The sequence below is a fragment of the Myripristis murdjan genome, chromosome 15 (genome assembly GCF_902150065.1).
Source record: "Myripristis murdjan chromosome 15, fMyrMur1.1, whole genome shotgun sequence".
Taxonomy (NCBI): Eukaryota; Metazoa; Chordata; class Actinopteri; order Holocentriformes; family Holocentridae; genus Myripristis; species Myripristis murdjan.
Genome location: NC_043994.1, coordinates 14008217 through 14029101, shown reverse-complemented (window position 1 = coordinate 14029101; position 20885 = coordinate 14008217). Strand labels below are relative to the sequence as shown.

Here is a 20885-nt window from a genome sequence, read left to right as displayed (position 1 = left end):
ATATAACTTTAGTTTCTAGTCTGTTGAAAAAGCATGGTCCTAACATTACCAAAGTGGTGTCTGCGTATGTATTTACCGGTATGTTTGTGTTTGTGTGTGTGTGTGTGTGTCATACAGACTACCAGACAGGAGCGGACTCTGATGAAGCCTCTGTACGATCGTTACCGTCTTCTCAAGCAGCTGCTGCTTGCCTCGGCTGCCCCCACAGTCATTACCACCATCGTGAGTAAACAAACAGTGTTTCTTTTTAGGGCAGCCGTGTCCTAATGCTGAATCTTCAAGAAAAGATTTGTCGTGGAGAGAGACAGCAGATTCTATTCATTGCCTTGTAGGGAGCAATGGAAACAGGGCAGAGAGTAGCGATGTTGGATAATCTCACAATCAGCCTGTCAGAAAACTTACTAATGGTCAACTTTTGGAGCTGGAAGAGTCAATTTGAAATCATCTTGCTGTAAATAGATGGTCACGACACTGGCAAATGCTGTCTTCAGATGATTTTATGCTCATGTATGTTTTTTTAGGCTATTGTTACTAGTTGTTACACAGAGGTGACGTCCACCCACCTGCATCTGAAGTGCCCTCTGGTTGCTAATGCTGCATGACATAAAACTGGGTCTGGTCTGGAGTTGGTATAATAGTGAAGTGCGGCTGTGAATGAATAAGGTCATAAGGCTGACCCTGACAAAAACCCACACAGAGGAATGAGAAATATTCTCTCCAGCTAGAAGTATGGTTAAATTCGCCATTAAGCATGAATGTAATCCCCATTTTCTCTGGAGGAAGTGTTTAGCGGACAACAGTAAAATGTGTTGTTCACTCTACAAGTGTTAGCCTGGTTGTCATCTGTCAGTCTCACAGCTGTGTTAGTCATGTATGAGCCAAACCAAAGAAGTTTAAGTTGCAATAGCTGGTTTCATTTACCTTCTAATGTCTATCATTATGTTAATCTTGTTTTGTAAAGAGCTCAGTAGAACCCAGTGGAAAGTTAAAAGACCATACCAGTGATTTTCCATGTTTAGCCTAATTTCTTCAAATATACTTATTACTTCTGATTCATACCTCTACAATATGAAAATGAACTTTCAGAGACTTTAAACTTTCTCCATACCAGTATTCCATCATCATAGTAAGTGAAGTGAAACCGTCTCTTCACTGGAAATTAGCCCCGGGCAAAGTGTTTGCTTTACACAGCCAATTATCAGTTCTTTTGTTAGCCATAGAAGAAGAACATTATTAGGTGGTTGTTTAAATTTGTAAATGGAGGGATTTTGATTATATGTTGTGAAGTACCCCCGTATGATTTGCAAAATGTTTTGTTGCAATGTAAAATGTGGATAAACTGTGGTAAAATTCTAAATCACTGGTATAGGCCTCACGTCCACTTTGTCCATTATTTTCTACAGTTCATGTTTTGACAACAGCACCAGACCTGCTAAAATGGCCACAAGCTTCAAAACAATTAAAGCTGAATGATTGCTGCTCATTTCAGATACACGGCATCCAGGTTGCACTCTTTTTTTTGTCCAGTGTTTACTGTGATAGATCCGTGAGCCTTGTATGTGTGCGATTCCACAGGAGGAAGAGGAGGCTTCTGATGAGGACTGTCCCAAACAGCGAAGTCCAAGGCATCAGCCACACCACGTGAAGCCTCCCAGGTTTGTGTCCTCTGATGAGTCTCTGCTCTTGCCTTCCCAAGAAACGTCAGAAATGCCCCTCGTGTCCCCACTGGAGGAAGTCAAAGGTCTCCAGCCCCATACCGTTACCATGGCAACACTACATGAAGCCTCCAGGTATAGTGTGTACGCAGAAGCAGCAGTAGTGCAGTACTATAGTACAGTACCTTTTATCCATGATAGGAATTACTAGATATATCACTCACGTCATGAGATACAATATATTCCAAACCTAATAAATTCCCTAATAGTTCAAGTCTCTCTGTTTGTGCCTGTCCTACAGACAAGAACTGCTGGATCATCTCAGGATGACACGCCTAGAGAAGCGGAGGCTTCACCGTGCACTCCGAGAGTTTGAGGAACACTTTTACTCTCAGACCGGCAGGTAAAGATTTCACACTCACACATGACACACGCCACACCCGAACTGTTTGATTTTTGCATTTTATTTTGTCTTTTAATAAACTGGGAACATTTGGTTTTCAACAATGCCTTGTGAAAAACAAAAGAAAAGAACATCCACAAAAAAAGAATCCCATCGTAATGGTACGACAGCGTAATGCACACTCACTGAACGTTAATACAGCACAGAGAGAGAGAGAAGTACTCAGGAAAGAGAGAGACAAAGAGAGAGACAACTGCTCTGAACTGTACACATCTTTTTGTACATGTTAGTAAAGTAAATACAATAAGTTTCTGATTACAATACTCACTGTACAAAGCTATCTGAATAAGGCAACACAGGGACTATCAACCAGTTATGGAAGCTGCTGCAGTTTGTCTGGAAACAATAAAAAAAAGTCTTGCTTTTTGTTCGCATCTTCTTTCCTCCATTTCTTTTTAAAAGGACTTGCCAAAAGGAGGACCGTGGACCGATGGCGGAGGAGTACTGCCAGTATAAGAACCTCAAAGCTAAACTCCGTTTACTGGAAGCCCTGCTCAGTAAACAACAGGACTCAACCAAGACCGGCTGAGTTACTCACAGTGGGGCTTTTATCTCCTCACCTACTTGGACTCAAATCATTTCTGAGAGATCAGGTTGAGAAGCCGGTAGTCTTGTTTCATGCCATGCCCATTATGTCGATGCACTTTAAATGAGGATGACGACAACAATTGAAATTGGAAACAATCTGAATGAATTGGTGGGCAACTGCAGATTTTTTTAGAGTCCCTAAAACACATCCCTTATCATTCATGAAGCATTATAACATCTTGTTATAAACCTGATGTAGCGAGTGTACTGTATGTAGCACTAGTTCATGTCAAGGAGTTAAGAACTATAACAAAGATATCGCTAATAACCAAGTTGATGTTAGTTTCATGTTAGCATTTCCTAAAATTATGTATATTATGGCACTTTGTTTCTTGCTTTTTTTCCTCCTTGCCAAAGTACTGCTTCTGGACAACATGGTCCATAGTTAATGTGGAAATTATGCATTTTTTTTTTTTTTTTTTTTTGAAAAGTGCTGTCTTGGCAAGAAGGATATCATCTTAAATGCGATCAATCAGACAATCCTGTAGACTGTTTGTGCATGTCCTACATTGTGCTATGATATGCAATAGAAATTTCAAAGTTGATTTGAATTGTGACGATTTCAAGTTACATGTTTACATTGGAAAAAAACGTTGTGAATGTTGGCATAGTAGTGCAAGTTATTTCTGCTGTCAAATTTGTGTTTATCCTCCTGTTTTGCTTGTACAATGTTAATACCCCCTAACTGCCATTGTTGACAATGATCGGAGCTTTTGACATTGTGCACTTCTGGTTTATATATTTTTATATATATCAAGAAAAATAAATATTTTTTTTCACATTTACTCTGCTAAACACAGTTTATGGTTCTACTTTCTGTCTTTTCACCAACTAGAATAAATTAAAAGAGACGGTTGCAGAAAGGTAGCTATGGTAGAGGTACTGACAGTTTTCAAACTCATGCTGCACAGAACTGCATCATGCTTTTTTTTTAAAGGTTAGAGTAGTTCAAACTTGGTCATCAAGTAGTTAGTGAGCACACGTTTTAGAGGCTGTTGCATTACTAGTGTTATGACTCCACAGCGGTTTAATGTCTGTTTTTAATACCTTTGGTATAAAGAAAGGTGACTGTTGATGCTGCAGCCCTAAGAAATTGTAGTACCAGTCCTTGCCACTAGTGGGAAGTAGAAAGAAACTTAAAATATTCTGTCCTCTGGAAAGACAACAGAACAATTCCAGAGAGACAGACACTAAAATAAAGTAGAAACAAGAACACACACACACTTGTCCACACGGACAGTGGTTGACCAACAGCATATCAATTAAAACAGGTCAAAGGTCACTGATGAAATATGGGACAACTGATAAGAAAACAACAGAAGGGGAAGTTGCAGAGAAGCGATGAGCACATGCAACGATGGGGGCTGGAGTCCATGTTTGGTTAGTACAGTTAAAGGGTTCAGTCAGTGTTGGCCTGCAGGATGGATGCACAGATGGGTAGAAGTCATGGGGTTTTACATTTCTCGGTTGATGGTCCCTTATGTGAAACAACTGTACTGATGGTAGTATGGAAATTTTCAACATTTAAGGTAATCCTTTGCAGATGGGGAGTGAATGATATGAGAGTGTATGTGTGTATGTGTGTATGTGTGCATTTGTATGTGTACGTGTGTGTGTGTGTGTGTGTGTGTGTGTGTGTGTATATGTCTCCCTCTCTTTTTTTCTCCACAGTTTTCTTTGGGAATGATGGTCTTTCAGAATACAGAGGAGTGCTGGAGATATGTCTGTGTGCATGTTGGGGAGCCTACTAAACTGCTTCTTCATGCGTGAGTGTTTGTCTTCTTCATCGGTACGTGTGTGTACTTCATCCTGTATGTGTTGAGGTCAGTCCCCTCTAGTCCTTCCCTCCTGCTCCTCTTTCTGCCCTTCTTAGCGTCCCACACTGATGTTGCAGGTCTTGCAGCTGGGGTCCTTCTTGGCATTTACAGTGGACAGGCTCATCAGCTGGTGCCCACTGATCTCAGCCACTGTGCCCAGTGCCAGGTCCACGGGCTCCGTGTAGATCACCTCCAGGATCACGTCCTGAGCGTGGCGGAACACCAGGCCCCCGTCGCCCTCCTCGTCCCGCGTGCAGGTCAGGAAGCGGTTGTTGGTAATGTCGAGCACGGGGAGCCTCTGCTTGCAGAACTCGTCACCCGGGGAGCCCCGCGGTGCCAGCACCAGGATAACGTAGTGGTAGGCCGTGTACATGCAGTAGAAGTCCCCGAAGTACAGGTTGGTGTCAGGGTTGAAGAGTGCGTCGGCCTGCACCTCGAAGCGATGGCGGCCATAGGGCGAGTCCTGCGGTGGCTTGCCAGTGTTGAACTCTGTGTTGCAGCTGAAGAAAATGCCCTCCAGCTTACCGCTGATGGGTGAGCCATGGCTGCCGCTGTTGTCCTTCACTGATGGGAGCATCCGGTTGCCCTGCACCTCCCTGGGGTTCACAGAGACAGAAATAGAAACAGACCATAAACAAGACAACAGACAACATGTAATTTCCCATGAATAATTAGCCCCCTTGGGCCAATCAGTATCAAATATGTCACCTTGTTTTGATTGTAATGCCCTCCCTTGGGCCAGGCAGTGTAATTTTTAAAATGCCTCAATGCAGTAATAAGATACATCATATTGTCATCAAAATCAAATCAACACTGTCTTGAGATACTGTGGATACTTGGAAAAAATTTCACGTAGTTGCTGCCTGAATATTTCTCCTCATGATAAGAAATTAATTCTCTGGGATGGCATACAAGCTTTAATTTCACCATTTCTCAAGCTGCAACAGCATTAGCCTAGTCCATCTCATGAAGGAAGTCTAGTGAGAGAAAATCGCTACACAGGAAACAGACATTCCTTTATTATTATGACAAGATTTGCAAGAGACAAAAACAGCTTTCAGACAGCTCCCCTAGATTGCTACAAATTAATAGCTGAACATTCAAAGCACTGAATGCTTCTGTGGCAGCTGCATATCTTCCCAACAGAGCAAATCAGAGCTCCAAAGCTCCAATTATGAATTGTAATTATACTGCCACCACTCCAAAGGTTGTCATTATGACCATAATTGTTGCTTTGTTGTGATCATTATGGAATTATTCAGCTCCCACCAAGGTCACGGGACCAGAGGCCTCATCTAAAGGGGGACGTCACCGTTGTCATTCTCCACATGGTGGCGCAGTTTGACAGAAACTGTTTACTCCACACTACATTGTACACTGTTGCAGCTGCAACTCAGCAAGAAGGAGAAATCAATCCAAATGACGTCATACACCTCCAACAAAAGAATGCTCAGCAGTGCTGGTTTGAGTAAACAGTGAGCATGTCCTCTGAGGGAGAGGAAGGAGGGAGAATGTGAGGAGAAAAGGGCAACGCCATCACAGAGGAGCGGGCTGGAGATGAAAGGGGGAGCTAAAATGTGCTCTTATGAGCCAAGAAAAGATAAAGTATTAAGTACATAGTGCTTAAGTAAGCTAAAAACAGGCTACTGCCAACATATCTTCTATCCCCTGTCACTCTCTCCACTAACATGAGGCCTGAGCTGGTTTTGCTAATTAATCAACAATTACAGTGCAACTGTTGTGTCTGTGTCTGTGCCTGCTTTTGTCTGGAGGAGTAACATTAGGCTTTCATCCAATGCAAGAAACCACCTGGGAGTCTGTGTGCTGCAGTGACAATATGGCCGATGAAAAACAAAGACTGTTTTTGCGATTAGATTATGAGCTGAAACATGAAACCTGGAAGTGCTTATACTACAAGTTGTAACAGAAGCAGAGGTATCTACAGAAAGACTCAATCTTGGACTATATTTGCCTGCTGGCAGATTATCATTTGGTGAAGCCAGCTGCCGGCTCAAAGTGTTTGGGTGGATTTATAGAACTTATCCTAAACTTGACATCACCAGCAACATGTTTTGTACACACAGCAGCACTCTTCAGCTGATTTTCCACCTCCCACACAGTACGACAGATGCACAGCTTGGCTACAAATTAGGACCACAACTAACATTTCACTGTTTCAGGGACAGTTTCTCTGTCAGTTAATCTGCTGATTTTTTTTTTTTTTTTTTTTTTTTTGAGTAATCAAATGCTCATTTTATCCATAAAATGTTAACACTAATTCCAAGTGCTGATCATACCTAAAGCAGTGTTATCAAATTGCTTTTTTTTTTTTTTGCTTTTGATATTTTAATGATCCAAATGATAATCGATTAATTTACTGTTGATCAACCAATCAATTAATCAGCTAATTGTTTCAGCTCCACTACACACAGTCTGAATAAGAATTAATTCAGCCACGTACCCTATGTTTGGAAGTGCTGTTTGCAAAGAGATGTTGAGACCTTGAAGTGTCAAAGGACTGTATGAAAACTGTTGCTATGTTTCACTGCAATGCACACATCATAACAATTTACTATCAGCATCATAACTTTGCAGCGTGACATTGATTCCACTGCAGTATATTAACAATGCTGCTGCATTTGAACTGATGGCATTACAGCACTGAAACATTACATCATTGTTCTGCCATATGCAGCGCTGCCACAGCTTAAGGCTCAGATTAGCATCAAGCAACGTCACAAGGCTTTGGGGTCAGGAAGGGGATCGGATGCTGATGTAATGTAAAATGAACAGCAACGAGCAGAATCCACTAAGCTCTTTGCAAAAACGCTGAGAATTGGGATTCCCCGACTTACTGACTACTTGAAGAAAACCAGGGGATTAGTCATCTATTGACTGCTTATTTGTAAATCTGTACAGGTTGTCTCCAGTTACATATGTCGTATCAAAGGTGTTAGTCAACACGTCACATCAAACATAGTATGAAGTGACAGGTCTGGATTTTACTCACATTGATATTGAGTCTTCAAAATCACACAAAGGTAACCACTATAATGCACGATGCACAATAATGTTGGCACGTTACTGGAATCAGCTGATATTGGCTTTAAAATCAAACATCAAAATGAGAATTTCTGCTGGTATGACATGCTGATATGTGAAACAGGTCAAATTTGCCCTGGTTGTCTCATCCAAGCCTGTTTACGTAGGATGAATCTTACAGATTTATTTGAAAGAAAATGTTACAAAAATATAAATGACATGTTGTACTTAACCTAGGGTTAGGTAGTTCCCTTATTTTGCCCAGTAAATGTGTACATTTTGAAAAACATGAGCATAAAAGCATAATAATATGTTATTTCTATTACAGGAGAGACTTGATGTTAGGAGGAAAAAACTGAGTGAATATATCCATATTGGCATCAGCAAACGGCCAAAAGAACTTTTTATCAGCTATAGTGCATCCCTGGTAATGACCAAGGGTGTCTTCTAATTCCAAATTATGTGGATGCAGTCCAGTCTCAACACAAATTTAAGTAATGTAAAGATAAAGAGAGGGAGATCGCTATATAGAAATACAAGCCCTTGCGTGATACAGCAACATTGCCATAAAATATAAATCTAAGAGTAATCTATAAATAAATAAACCACATAGTGCATGCAATGCATCTCTGATGGAATCAGGTTACTGAATAACTTCTTTTCTAATAAATGTCTAAACTCCTCCCTTCAGGTAGATGCAGTCCTGACAGTGGGCTCCCTACCTGGCATGGTCAAAGTACTCTTTGTTCTGGTTCCTGTAGAAGACGGAGAAGCGCAGCATCCGGCCTGCTATGACCTCTGCCTTTTCCAGCAGCTGGTTTAGATGCACAGAGGAGTAATCTGGAAACAGATGCAAAACACAATGTCATTAAACAGAATGTACCGGCGCCAGCAGGATAGGACACACTGTGCACAACTGTCATGAGCAGAATGAAAATTCATTAATCATAAGAGATGGGGATAGTGTTTGTGTGTGCCTCTGTGTACCAGCCAGGACACAACATCAAATGTGCATCTGTACTCAAGGATCCACATTGTCAAACACCGTGTGCACGTCTGGTTCTGACTCAGTGTCTAGACTAGTGACATTCAAGTCCTTTAATGCCATCTACTTAACTAGTAGCTCTGTTAAAAAGACCACTCTGTGTAAGCAGCTTTCTGGCTTATTGCTCATTACACACCGTGGCAGAATCAGAGCAAAGCAAAAAAAAAAAAAAAAAAGTTGTTGCAATTATTTTTTTTTAATAATAATTGTCCACTCAAAACTTGGCTTTTTGTCAATGCTTTTAACTGAGTTGCTGCTTGTGCGATTTCATTAATCTTCTTTAATTTTTCCTATCTCGCTCTAATTTCGTATTTGATCTCTTTATATGACTAATCTCTCTGTGAAGCATTTTGTGGATCTTAAAAATGTATGAAAATTGGCTATACAAATAATGACTGATTGATATGTGTTTTTGTTGTTGTTGTTGTTTTAAAGTCTTTGTGTAAAGACGTGACATTGGTTGTGGTTTCTGATTGATTCCCAACAGTAAAAGAGAACATTTTGAAGTACCCTGGGTTTCAGGTCTACATTAATCCTGGGCCGTGGGCTGAATTAACTGAAGAGCCCCTGTGATTAACAAAAAGAGAAGGCAGCGCTGTCCCGGGGAGTCAGAACTGGCGCTGTGGCACTTTGGCACTGCCATGTTTTACCCACTTAGGATGAGGAGGATGAGCCGCATCATTAAGCATTCTCCTTCATTTCTGTCCAGCTAACCCCCATCCAAGCCTGCCTCTCTGCCACTCCACACCCCCCATGTGTATCCCTCCCTTGCTGCACCTCCATCATCCATGCTCTTTCCCTGCCTGCTCTCCTTCCTGCCCTCACAGCCACTGCTCTCCATGCTCTCCACTCCCCCCTCCCTCCATCCTCTCCAATCAATTCTTCCTCCCCAGTCTCCACACCATCATCTCCTTCCTTTTCTCCCCTCCCCCTCTGAGCATCTAACCAGTGATGTTGAAATGAATGACCTCTGCATCCAGATACAGCACAGCTCCCATCTCTCCTATAAACGCTGTTTTTCCCCTTACCCATCCCTCCTCCCTACTCTCTATCCGTTGCTCCCATGCTACCCTTCTCTCACCACAAAGTCTCTAATCTTCTCCCTCCTCTGCTTGCTCCATCCTCTAAGCATGTCCACCTATTGCAACCCCCCACACTTCAAATACCAAATGTTTTTTTTTTTTTTTTCTCACCAGCAGTGCAGAACTCAATGATCTCGCTCCACTCAGAGACGGCGTAGTCCCCGTCAGTCTGTTTGGATGCAGTCTGGACAGCCACGGTGTACTCTGTGCGCGGGCTCAGGAACCAGTGGCCCCGCACAGTCATGGGCAGGGGCACGGCCTTGGCCACCAGCTTGGTGGGAACGTCCTGACAAGGAGAGAACAAGAGAATGGGAGGGGGAGAGGAAGGAGAGGAGAGGGAGAAGAGGGTTGTGAAGGGGTTCAGAAAGAAATATTCTATTATTATATTCTGCTCTATTCTAGTCTATTATCTATTAACAGAGTGCTTGCAGCCACATGGAGAGGCATACCTGCATACAACCACACACATACGCAAATCTCATAACATAATTCAAGCTGCAGTCAAGACCATAATTTATACCATTTATACCGCCAGCAATACCTACCCCTGTCCTTTCCTCTATGTATGCACAGTAATCTGTAAAGCCTTGTACCCTCCAGTCCCAGTTTGCCTTAGCACATCATTGATCGGACCAGAGCTCTACCGGAGCCCCTGCTAAGCAACAGAGGCAGCCCATTAATCCTCCGACATCATTGCTGCACACTGCAATGAAAACAGTGGCATGGGGTCTCCCTCAGCGCAGAGGAGAAAGGGTAACACTTAGCCGTGCAACACCCAGGAAGTGAGTATAGGCAGGAAGGCAGGAGGCTGATGAAACAAGCCTGTAAGATTACCAAACCACTTCATTGGACTAACTGCTCAAGGAGCTGCTGTCTTCTGCTGCTGGTGTAATCACGCTCTAACAGGGAGCGCTGTGCGGCGGATATTAGCCCATTAGCACTTAGAGCCATGGCTTGCTGTGGAGCCTTTGAACATGACCATTTTAAAATTAGTGTCTCATGGATGAAGTGAAAGGTTACCTTCAGTTAACATACGGTCTCCTTTAGGGTAAAGACATAATGATATGATTATATGGATGTGGGTGTTCCAGCTTGCTTAAAATAATCTTTTGTCTTCCATGTGCACCTGCTCTCCCTTTAGGTGTGTTTACACTGATGAACCTGTGTGCACTGTATGTGACTCTTCAATCGGTAATTCAATACACTGAGTGATGATGATGAAACACGCTGTTAATGTAAATGGTGTTTCAGCTTGTGAAAACTGTGCGGTGAGGTTAAAACATGCATTGCTTTGGTGAGTCATCTCTCTGTAGTAACCTTCGGCGGTCTTTTTATCTGTGTTGAGCTGAGCGTTACCTTGTGCTTGAACTTGTTGGAGTTCTTGTTCTCCTTCTTGTTTAGGTCAATGAAATAGTGTGTGATGCGCTCCTTGGCGCGTGGCTCCATGTCCCAGCAGATCTTGAAGGAGTCGCAGGTTATGTTGCTGATCTTGATGTTCTGGGGAACAGGGAGCTCCTCCATCTCTGAGATGCCGCTGTCCTGGGACTTATTTCCTGTTCAGAATGCAGAAAGAGCTATGTTGACACAATGGCTTACATCAACAAGAAATAGGCCTACATATATTCAGAGAAATAAAATACCATGCTCCACATTTGCTTGAGGAAATGCTTTGGCAAGACAAATCCTTTTGTCCTGTTAATTAGAATTTGAATATCTGAATCTGATCAGAATCAGCTTTGAATCTTGGTTCATAATTACTGCAGTGTTAAGGGGATTGCGATCAGTAATCCCAAACCAATGCTTATGATCACAGAATCTTAAACAGAGGACCAAATGGAGCAGGAAAACCACAAGATTTCATCGTTTTTTGGCCACCAGCTTTTATTCAGTTTCCTTTCAGTTTTTATTTTCTTCTCTCTGGGTGGAGAGTCACAACACTGAGCCTGTGGTTGAGTCTTGTAGTGTCACATTCAATACGCCAATAAGAGCGCTGTCCCCACCCCCACACATGGATAGAAAGAACTGCCTGAGCGGTCAAGTACCATATATGTTGCCATAGAAACATATCACTCCCCCCCACCACCAACCCAACACAACACCTATTAGCTTCCCGGAACATACATGGTATTAAATATTTCAAACACTGCTGATTGAATCCTCTCCCTACTCAGTAAGATGGATCTATTTATAATCAGCAGTGAAAAGCTTCTGCACTATGAAAAATATACAGTAGACCAGCTTGCGACACTTGAGCCATTCATGAGAGTTTGTTGGACTTGGATTATTTCAATGTCAGTGGTCTGCAGTGTACTGCCTGTGGCATATCTGGAAGTTGAGGGTACTAGGTAGCCTGGGTGGCATAGACACATTAGCCATTTTCCCAACAAAGCAAGCTGAAACAGTGTACAGGCCTCATGTAGTTATAATGACTCTGTAGCCAAGGCGTACGACACAAAGTGCACAGCGAGGACTTTGAAAACTCAGAAAGGGGTTGAATAAGGTCTCTGTAGCATCAGGATGAATATAGACTTTGCATCTCTCTAAAAGACACCCACTTGGCATGGCAACAATGCGTTTTCTGTGCACGCTCTAGGCTCTAAACACAAGAGTGAGTGCGACACAAGAATGCGGAGTTCAGGAGTAATGCACGGCATGACAGGACTCTATGGAGAGTAAACAATGGCAGAGGAAGTGGGGCATGGAAAACCCATCTCTACTCATCAGCTGAAAGATGGGAAGATAAAAGGATAATTCCGTAATTGGGCTGTATGGAGTCTCGTCTCTGAACTTTTCACAACACTCCAATGGTGAAGTGTTTGTCGGATCTCATTCCTTCTAGGAAATGGCCAACCAGATAATTTCAACACACAATTTCTTAGACAGACATCTTCCCCATGAGTTTTAAACATTTCAAAGCACCATTGACTGGTATTTTTATTCTAGCTTGGCTCCATTTTCAAATCATGAGGCTTGACTGTCTCCTCAAAGTAACAGTCGTGCAAAATAAATATTTGCTCTTTACAACCAGACCAAACCACATCTCCTGCTTACGTTTGGCCTAATTGTGAGTCATCTGAATGGTAATCTTTACAGAAAAAGAGGCCTCCTTTTGTTGCTCACTTGGACTAAGCTGTTGTTTACATAGATAGAAAAAAAACTGCTGTGCCTGCGGAGAACAGAGTGATGTGAAAATCAAAAATCATCAGTGGCTGGCATATGAGATAACTGCTGCGAATCCCCACTCCAACCCAATGCGGTTTACACAAAGATTGGGATATAATGTGTATGGCTTAAAGTGGATTTAGGGTGTTGTGTGTAGGATATTCCTGAGAGGAATGAAAAAATGTAAACAGAACTGTAAGTAAGGTCTAAGTCCCGAGTCCACCTCTGGCATGAATGTGGGCACTCCCAGACATTTCTGCTTAGGCTGTATCTCTGCAGACATCTTAGTCCAAACTTAAGAGGCAATCACACTACATTTACACCTCACTGAACTGATGAGTGTGGCTCAGACTGAGAGGGCCGATACAGGACATGACAGGTCAGACCTGTGTCAGAGAATGGACAGCCAAGTCAGCATGGACCAGACAGTGATGTCAGCACTGCAACGTCCCACCGGAGACCCGATGTTGCTGAGTTTTGACAAAAAGAGAAAAAAGACAAGCCTTGTTGACATTCTCTGACATCCAAGCCAGGGAGAGAAGATCAAAGTTTGAATGCTATAAGATAAACCCCAAGGAGATAACATATTGCCAGGCAAGTTTTCAAAATAGCCTGGTTGAGTTGAGCCTGTCACAGAATTGCTGTGTAATTCAGGCCTCTGAGGACAAGCAGTGCATATGTATCATGTGGATTCTATTTCAAGCTTTGCAGGAGTTTATACCTCCAGCAAGCGTCTTGCATCTTTTTATATTGAGAAATCAGGTGGCGATTTTGCGCCGATTCACCACGGCCATAGGCTTCTAGGATACCAATTCTGTCCTGATTCCTCACTACTACAGGCTACCACTGTGTCAAAATCCATCCTAAAGCTAGCAGAAACAAAAAAAAACAAAAAACAAAACAAAAAAAAACTGCAAAGTGTGTTGCTGTGTTGTCCCATAAGCAAAGTGGGTGCCTTGTCCTCCACTTGCCAAGATGCTAATGTCAACACTGGTGTTGCCCTTGTTTAAAAAACCTCTGCCCTCGCCATGGAAACCCAGCACCCAGAACCAGAGTGCTGAGTTAGCTCCAGTTTATACTAATGCTCCCTAATTAACCTGCAAATTGAGGCATTACATCGACACGGTTAAGCTTTCCATATGCAGTCAAGTTATGCCTAAATAATAGGCTTTGCTCAGTCATGCCCAAAAGTGATGTTTTCAGACAAAACAAGCTCTGATGGCTTCAGTATATTACTGCAGGGAAAACAAAGGAAACCCTCATGAGATAACCTACACTGGGAACTGCAAACCACCAGATGGACCGGTTTGTTCTTGACAAGTAGAAAAAAAAAAACAAAAAAAAAAAAACCCAGCATTTACCAATGCACAGGCAATATCAAGCATTTGTACCATGGTCCAGGACCTCCATCCAGACAACCAACCTTGGTGGGTTGGGGGGTTGTGGTGTAGAGCCTTGAAACTGGGAGTGTGAATTACTATTGCAATTGCAACAGAGACAGTTCAAAACCAATGTGCCAGAAAATATGCTAAATCCAAAAAGGTCAATGCAAAGGCCAACTACGAGAACATTTTTTTTTTTTTTTTTTTTTTTACAAAAGACCACTGCATTTTTAAAAGTGTTTTGGACACAGTGTTGGCTCGCCAGATCTGATCAGGCATGTTATTTCAGAGTCTTGGGGCCTTGCTGCATTAAATCTTTAGAAGATAACTGCCTGTATTTGTTAGATTAAGTTAATAACAGCTGTACAGTTCTTCAGATGGAAGACATACAATCACACAATCTAAAGCTTGTTTGATCTGCTTTGCAACCCGTCACATCCAAGTCTTCTGTTGACCCAAGACACAAATTAAACACAAGCGTGCTACAAAACGTATTTGTTGCAGCCTAAACAAAGATTAGGCCGTGAGATTATAACGACTTACTACATTTCCATCTAAGTAGCCATAACCAGTCAATATTGGTCTCATCTTCACCTTGGCCTTTTAAGTCGAGCGTAAGGTATACCCACCAAATAGGCTTGTCTGCTGTAAACAGGCAGGTGGTGTTGGATCCAGTGCTAAGCTGTGCTCTGTATCCTCTGGGACTGTGAGAGCAGAAGATTAAAGATGTAGGACGGAAAACTGAGGTAGAGGAAGGTCAACTTGTGTGAGAGAGAGAGTTAAAGCCCCCAATTCCTCACACTCCGACACAAGGGACACATAAACACTCAGTTTGACTTCGATTTATTGTATGCCAGTAGCTTAGGCCTCACTAGTTTGTAACCTACGTGTAGCACCACCATACCTTCTCCACAGCTTGTATTTTATATGAGCTTGTAAGTTACTTTAAGGTTATCGTTAGCTTCATGAACCATGAACCGAAAATGTACACATTTCTGGCCACAGATATAAAGATGTCGCATTTACAGTTCCTCATGATACATCTAAAATTATTGTATAAGACCTTACCTACAATGGCAAAAATCTTAACGCAAGCCCAGCTGTCTGAATTGTTCGCATTTTCATGGTCACAATGGGCTGATTATTGCTTCCTCGTGCTGTGCTCACATGTACAGTGCTTTTGTAATGGCACATTTTTGTATGAGCATTTTGTTAAAGGGAATCAAGTCCACATTTCTTGCTTGAGCTGAGTACAAAAATGCTGGACACAGCAATATCCGAGGCATAGCAAAAGCATTAAACTTCAAAAGATGAAAAGTGAATTGTGGCCTGCCCTGCAGCAGTGAATCTGTTAAAACCCTACCAAACAGACCTTATTGGGTATTGCAATTTTTCTCAATCAGTGCCACAGTGTGGAGGAGCAATAGATGCACAAGGATCAATAACAGCCTTGTTAACATGCATACATAGGGTCATCCTAATGCTTCTCTGTGGTAGGATTTGTTCTTGACACACCTGGCTGAGGAAATGGATTGGAATCCCAGTGAGGCCATTTACACAGTACAAATGCACTCTCAGTGGAAGCAGTTACCATGAGGCCGCCTTGGTGATGGAAGCATCCAGCACCTGAGATTGTGAAGAAAAGGTTTGTTTGTGCCAGTCAAAGGTAATTCTGAATAATCTTTTGAAACAGGACTGCCACAGGTTGTGTCATTTGAAGAGAGCGCTGGTGGATGATAGTAGCACTCATGCTGTTGTTTGTCACGGCATAAGAGGGCACTCTGTTTAGACAGACAAGCCACCTACTTTCTGAGATCCATTCTTAGGTCTAAAATTGGACCGAGTAGATGTGAGAAGGCATCGAGACTAACAGGTCTTTGAAAATCACGCCTTTGTTCCTCTCTGCGTATGGGCTAGACTGAGACAGAGACCACGCTGAGTGCGAGAGATGCTGCCAACGGAAAAGCATCTTTCTTTCTAGCTGAGAGAGATAAACAAAACCCTGTTATCAGGGCTACATAGTCTGCGTTCCACCTCATGTCATCAGGCTCCTCACCAGAATACAAAGACTTGGAGAGGGTTTAGATGAGAGACATTTTTACATTTAGAAGGGAACTCATAGGTGTACATGTTATCCATATCTGGCCTTACAAATTAACAAAATCCAACAGACCTCTTGAGAAAAGAGCATAAGAGAGTTCTCATTTATAAACATGTCCAAAAACGGGGTGAGTCATCATTTCTCATTTGCATAGAATTCGCATTCTCTGAAAAGGTAAACATGCAAAATCCTCAAACAGTGCTTTTCAGGTAAAATCTATTGGAATTTATGAATACCAACGAGTCAAATACCATTTTTATGTTTCAGTATAGAATAACAGCCTATACTAGCAACAGAACAGATTCAGCATAGAAAAAAAAAAAAAAAAACGTAAACTTGGAGTGTTTGAAGATTTTCAAGGTCAAAGTGTTGCATCACAATGAATCTGAGAGGTCTGAACTGTGGCTTGTATAAAATGACTCAGTTTGAATTGCATGTACATGACCAATTTGTGGAAAAACGATTAAATCACCAAGATATGGTGGTAACATGAACAGCAGGATCTACTGTGTCCCTTGCCAGCACAATCATGGAACATCTACCCACATAAAATATTGGCAAACTAACATGCCCGCTTACTCAGGCGACATGTCATAAGTCTGGCCATCTACTGTGCCACGTTTAATAAGCTGCAGCCAAGTTCACTGAGTAGATGGTAGGACAGTCATCAGAGGAGCTAGCGTTCAAAAAATGATTGAGATGTGTTTAATGCAGCATATCAGGGACAGCTTGATCAAGACGTGGTCGCCACAATCCTCCCATTGCCTAATTACTTTTGCAGAAATCCCTTTCAGAATGTTTCTCAACTCCGCTGCTGCTTTGTGGGGATTGAAAGCTAAGCCTTTTGTTTCAGTGTTGCAGCATTGCATTTTAGGAAACAATGCCATCGTCTAGTAATTGGCAGGCTGGAGACGCAGGGAGCTTTACTTGAACTTGAGAGACTAGTTGGTGATGCTATAAGGCAGAGCTGGCAGATGGTTCTCTCTTTCTCTCTTGCAGATACTGGAAATCTCTCACACACATGCATGCACACACACACACACACACACACACACACACACACACACACACACACACACACACACACACACACACATGCACACATACACACCCTGCTAGACTGAAGGCATCACAGCTGGAGCAGTAGTGCTGTGGGTGGAGAGATCTCACAGAGAACAGACACAGTACTTGGTTGCATTAATGACAGCCATCCATCAAGGCAACTTATTTATGTCAGTGGCAATGGCACAAAGGCCTTGTGAGACATGTACGTGTATTTCATTAGCCCATGTAAGGCTCTGATTCACATCGCTATATGAAATCAAAATGGTGGTCTGAGTCAGCCTTGAAGAGTTTGAAGGCAAATTTGTAGCCCATTGTACGGCAAGAAAGCAGCTCAATACCTCTTGTCCCCAGAGCCACACCGGCTGGTATTACAGAGCCGCGTATGAGCTGATTCTGCCACTCATCACACAGGGTGAAACACTCACCACCCCCACCTATTTATGTCACTATTCCATCACTTAACCCAGAACCATGTCATTAAGACTGTGACACCCGTTAACAAAGGCGGCACACGGAGGCAACTTGTATCCCACTATGTCTTGTGTTTTTTTTCCCCTCCATTTAAATGTCCTAACAACCCTTTCTGTGTGAACCCGTAATCCCAGACAGCAGGCCTACAGAGGCAGGGTGCATTTTCATTTGCTGCGTCAGCATAGGAACATAAGCTTCTCATGCTGGCAATTAAATATTAATGGCTTTGGGAGATAAATTTAGAAAGCTGTCTGTATGTAGAGCTGTAACGAATATTGTACTGTGAAAACTGAAATATTGACCGGACAACAAAACGGTAAATTTCCCAGAAAGTCAAAAGTAGGCTATGATGCAGTCTAGTACCTCAGCAACTTGGTGTGGGGTGTGGCAAGGAAAAGCAACCTCATATGAACTATATGGTTGGTTTGGAGAAGTGACAGACTGGTCCATCAAAGTAACTGTCTGGCAAGCTCAGTTTGTTTTATGGATCACATTACACACAGCACACTGCCCACGTATAAGCAACGTGGCCTACACATAATTTGCTCTATCATGAGGCTTTTCACATCCAGTGTTCGGCATAAAATGTTTCTATCAATAGACATGAATTTAAACTGTCAGTGTCCATATCAGTATAGCTGTGATCATTATTATTAACATTGACATGCACAGTGAAGCGGTGGCACCCAAAATGCTTAGATGACAATGTAGAAATGCTTCAAGTGCACCATGCACAAACGCAGGGTCATTTCATTACCTTAAACCAGCATTTACAGAAACAGCTAGGACAACCAACCAAACCGTCTTTTATTGTTCAGCACAATGTGCACAAAGGGCAGACACGGTGATAGTGTTGCTCCATAAACACAGAGTATGCGGGTGTCTCAAGGACACACAGACACACAGACAGACTATTTACACTGGATAATCTGCCTCATAAACAGGAAAGCGGTTGTTGTGTTGCAAAGGGCAGGCCTATCAAAAAAGCTCCCCAGTAAACCTGCAGTGGTACAAAGCACAAAGCTGGCACACACAGCCAGTGTCCATTAGAGAAGTCCAGCCCTAGCCTACACCATTATTAAAATTACCGCTCTAAAATCACGCCAGCAAAATACTAAGAGGATATAAACTGATGGCTCACTATATTACATTAGGAGATGGAGATGCAGCTCCAGCGGATGAGAAAATGAGGCACTGTGGCACAATGGCTGCACTGTGATCAGATGCCGGGGTTCCTTTTGTGGCAGAATGAAGCCACACCATTGACTAGACTAGAGGATGGGTTTTGTGGCCCAGCCATTCCTAATCTGCCAGTCCAGAGACAGACACAAGCCAGCCTGTTCCAGTTTTAAAATATCTCTCCATTGCATCCCACTATTAAAAGAAAAAAAAAAATCAAAATGTTCTCTGCTGTGAATGTTAATTCTGCCATCTTAATAAAAAAGGGATCAAGACTGACCATGAGTATTGACTTCCTGATGTGGAATCAGTGCTGTATAAAAACTGTGATGGGCGTGGATGGATGCTGAGGACTGCACACATGTGGGTGCAGCCATATTTGAGTCTCTCATCATTCTCTCCTGATGATGACTTGCTGTTTTTTCCACCATTAAAATCGCATCATGCCCTGCCCTTGCCTATAAAATCTAGTCATTCGCTTTACATTATCATATAGAACCCGACTAATCCACCATCAAATTTTGGACCATACAGCAATTGGGCTGTGAGTTTCTGGAGAACTTTTCAATTCGGAGAAGTCTCGTAGGCTTCATGGCAAATACAGCAAATTTACCTTTTACAGTCATATTTTTACAGTTTATCAATTTAGAGGCAGAACCTTGCAAGCTTGGGGGTGATCTAGGGTTCAAAATGAGATGATTAGCCATGCTGATTAAAGCTCGAGCCAATTTTAACGTTACTAAAAAAAAGGAAGAGGCTATCTTTCTCTGTGAGCAAATTAATTAATCCAGATGACTGGAGCCCATTCCCTAAGAAAGAGAGGAAGCAGCTCCTATAGGCGGGGAGGCTGCCGGCCTCTGTCCAAGTCCGTGGTGCTGAAATAAAGAAATTTATCAATGAACTGCTTCTATCATTTCCTCGCCTGGCCCAGCTAATTTTGGATAGATACAGATCTTTATTTCTATATTCAGAACTAAAATTTTTAATCACACAGGAGCCATCCTTGTGTGACTAAAACCTAAAGACACTCGGCTATTCCACGCACGCACCAGCGCAGCATCCGTCCGTCTGTCCAGCCACCCATCCCTCCAAAAACCGGCAGAGCAACCGGCCCCCATCCTCTGTTCACACACAATAAGGGTAAAACATAGACTCTCCAGCCCCTGACAAAGCATGAGAGCCTCAGCTCATCTAGGAATTGACATTAACGCACGGATAATGCGCGCGAATATCCCCGCCACCCCAGTGGGAAAAGGCAGGTAGGGCGCAGTGGGCATAGGCTGCGATGAAATCCCCCTTACCCTCTCGCTCGCATAACTGTATGGCGTCCAAGCTCAGGTTCTTGATCATCCCCTCGCACGGACTTAATGGGCTGGTGATGTTGTGCGCCAAGCCTGGTACCTCCATCTCCGCACAGCAGAACAGTCTGGATGATGCTACTGTCTAAAACCGCTCGTTTTTTCGGTGCAGCACGTGCACAGCCTCCGTCCACAATGGAAAAGGAAAGAGACAAGGAAGAGAGAGACCGGTCTCCAGTCCTCTGCTCGCTCCCTCGCTCGCTGCTCTGCTCTCCTGCCCGCTGGGTGGTGCGGCTAGAGGCGCGTCAGCGAATCGTCATGGGCGCGAACAGCACAAGCCGCCAGCTCCAGGTTGCAACGTGAGAGGCATAGTATCCTATGGACATGTTTTTTGAACGTAAAGGAAAACTGTATCATGCGTTTAGATTATGCCACGGGCTCCCAGCTGTGTAGCACAGCTATGCAGTCAGAGCCACAAGTGTGTGTGTGTGTGTGTGAGTGTGTGTGTGCGTCTTATTTCGCCGCGGGACAGCGG

At 42.9% G+C, this 20885-nt stretch overlaps 2 protein-coding genes across 2 annotated transcripts in view; one reads left to right on the top strand and one right to left on the bottom strand.

Moving 5' to 3' along the window:
* The window catches only part of LOC115372330 (protein FAM13A-like), a 27479-nt gene extending 24309 nt beyond the window's left edge, over positions 1-3170 (top strand). Inside the window, exons 18-21 of the mRNA XM_030070132.1 lie at positions 118-222; positions 1576-1790; positions 1957-2058; positions 2521-3170. Of these exons, the coding sequence (XP_029925992.1) occupies positions 118-222; positions 1576-1790; positions 1957-2058; positions 2521-2647 (549 nt within the window). The 3' untranslated portion in view covers positions 2648-3170. The remainder of the gene's footprint in view (positions 1-117; positions 223-1575; positions 1791-1956; positions 2059-2520) is intronic.
* Positions 3092-20885, bottom strand: phyhiplb (phytanoyl-CoA 2-hydroxylase interacting protein-like b). Its single transcript, XM_030070130.1, has 5 exons — positions 20354-20885; positions 11049-11245; positions 9804-9978; positions 8288-8405; positions 3092-5119 (listed from the first exon to the last, which is right to left on the bottom strand). Exons 1-5 carry the CDS (start codon positions 20457-20459, stop codon positions 4576-4578), a joined length of 1140 nt encoding a protein of 379 aa, XP_029925990.1. The 5' UTR covers positions 20460-20885; the 3' UTR covers positions 3092-4575.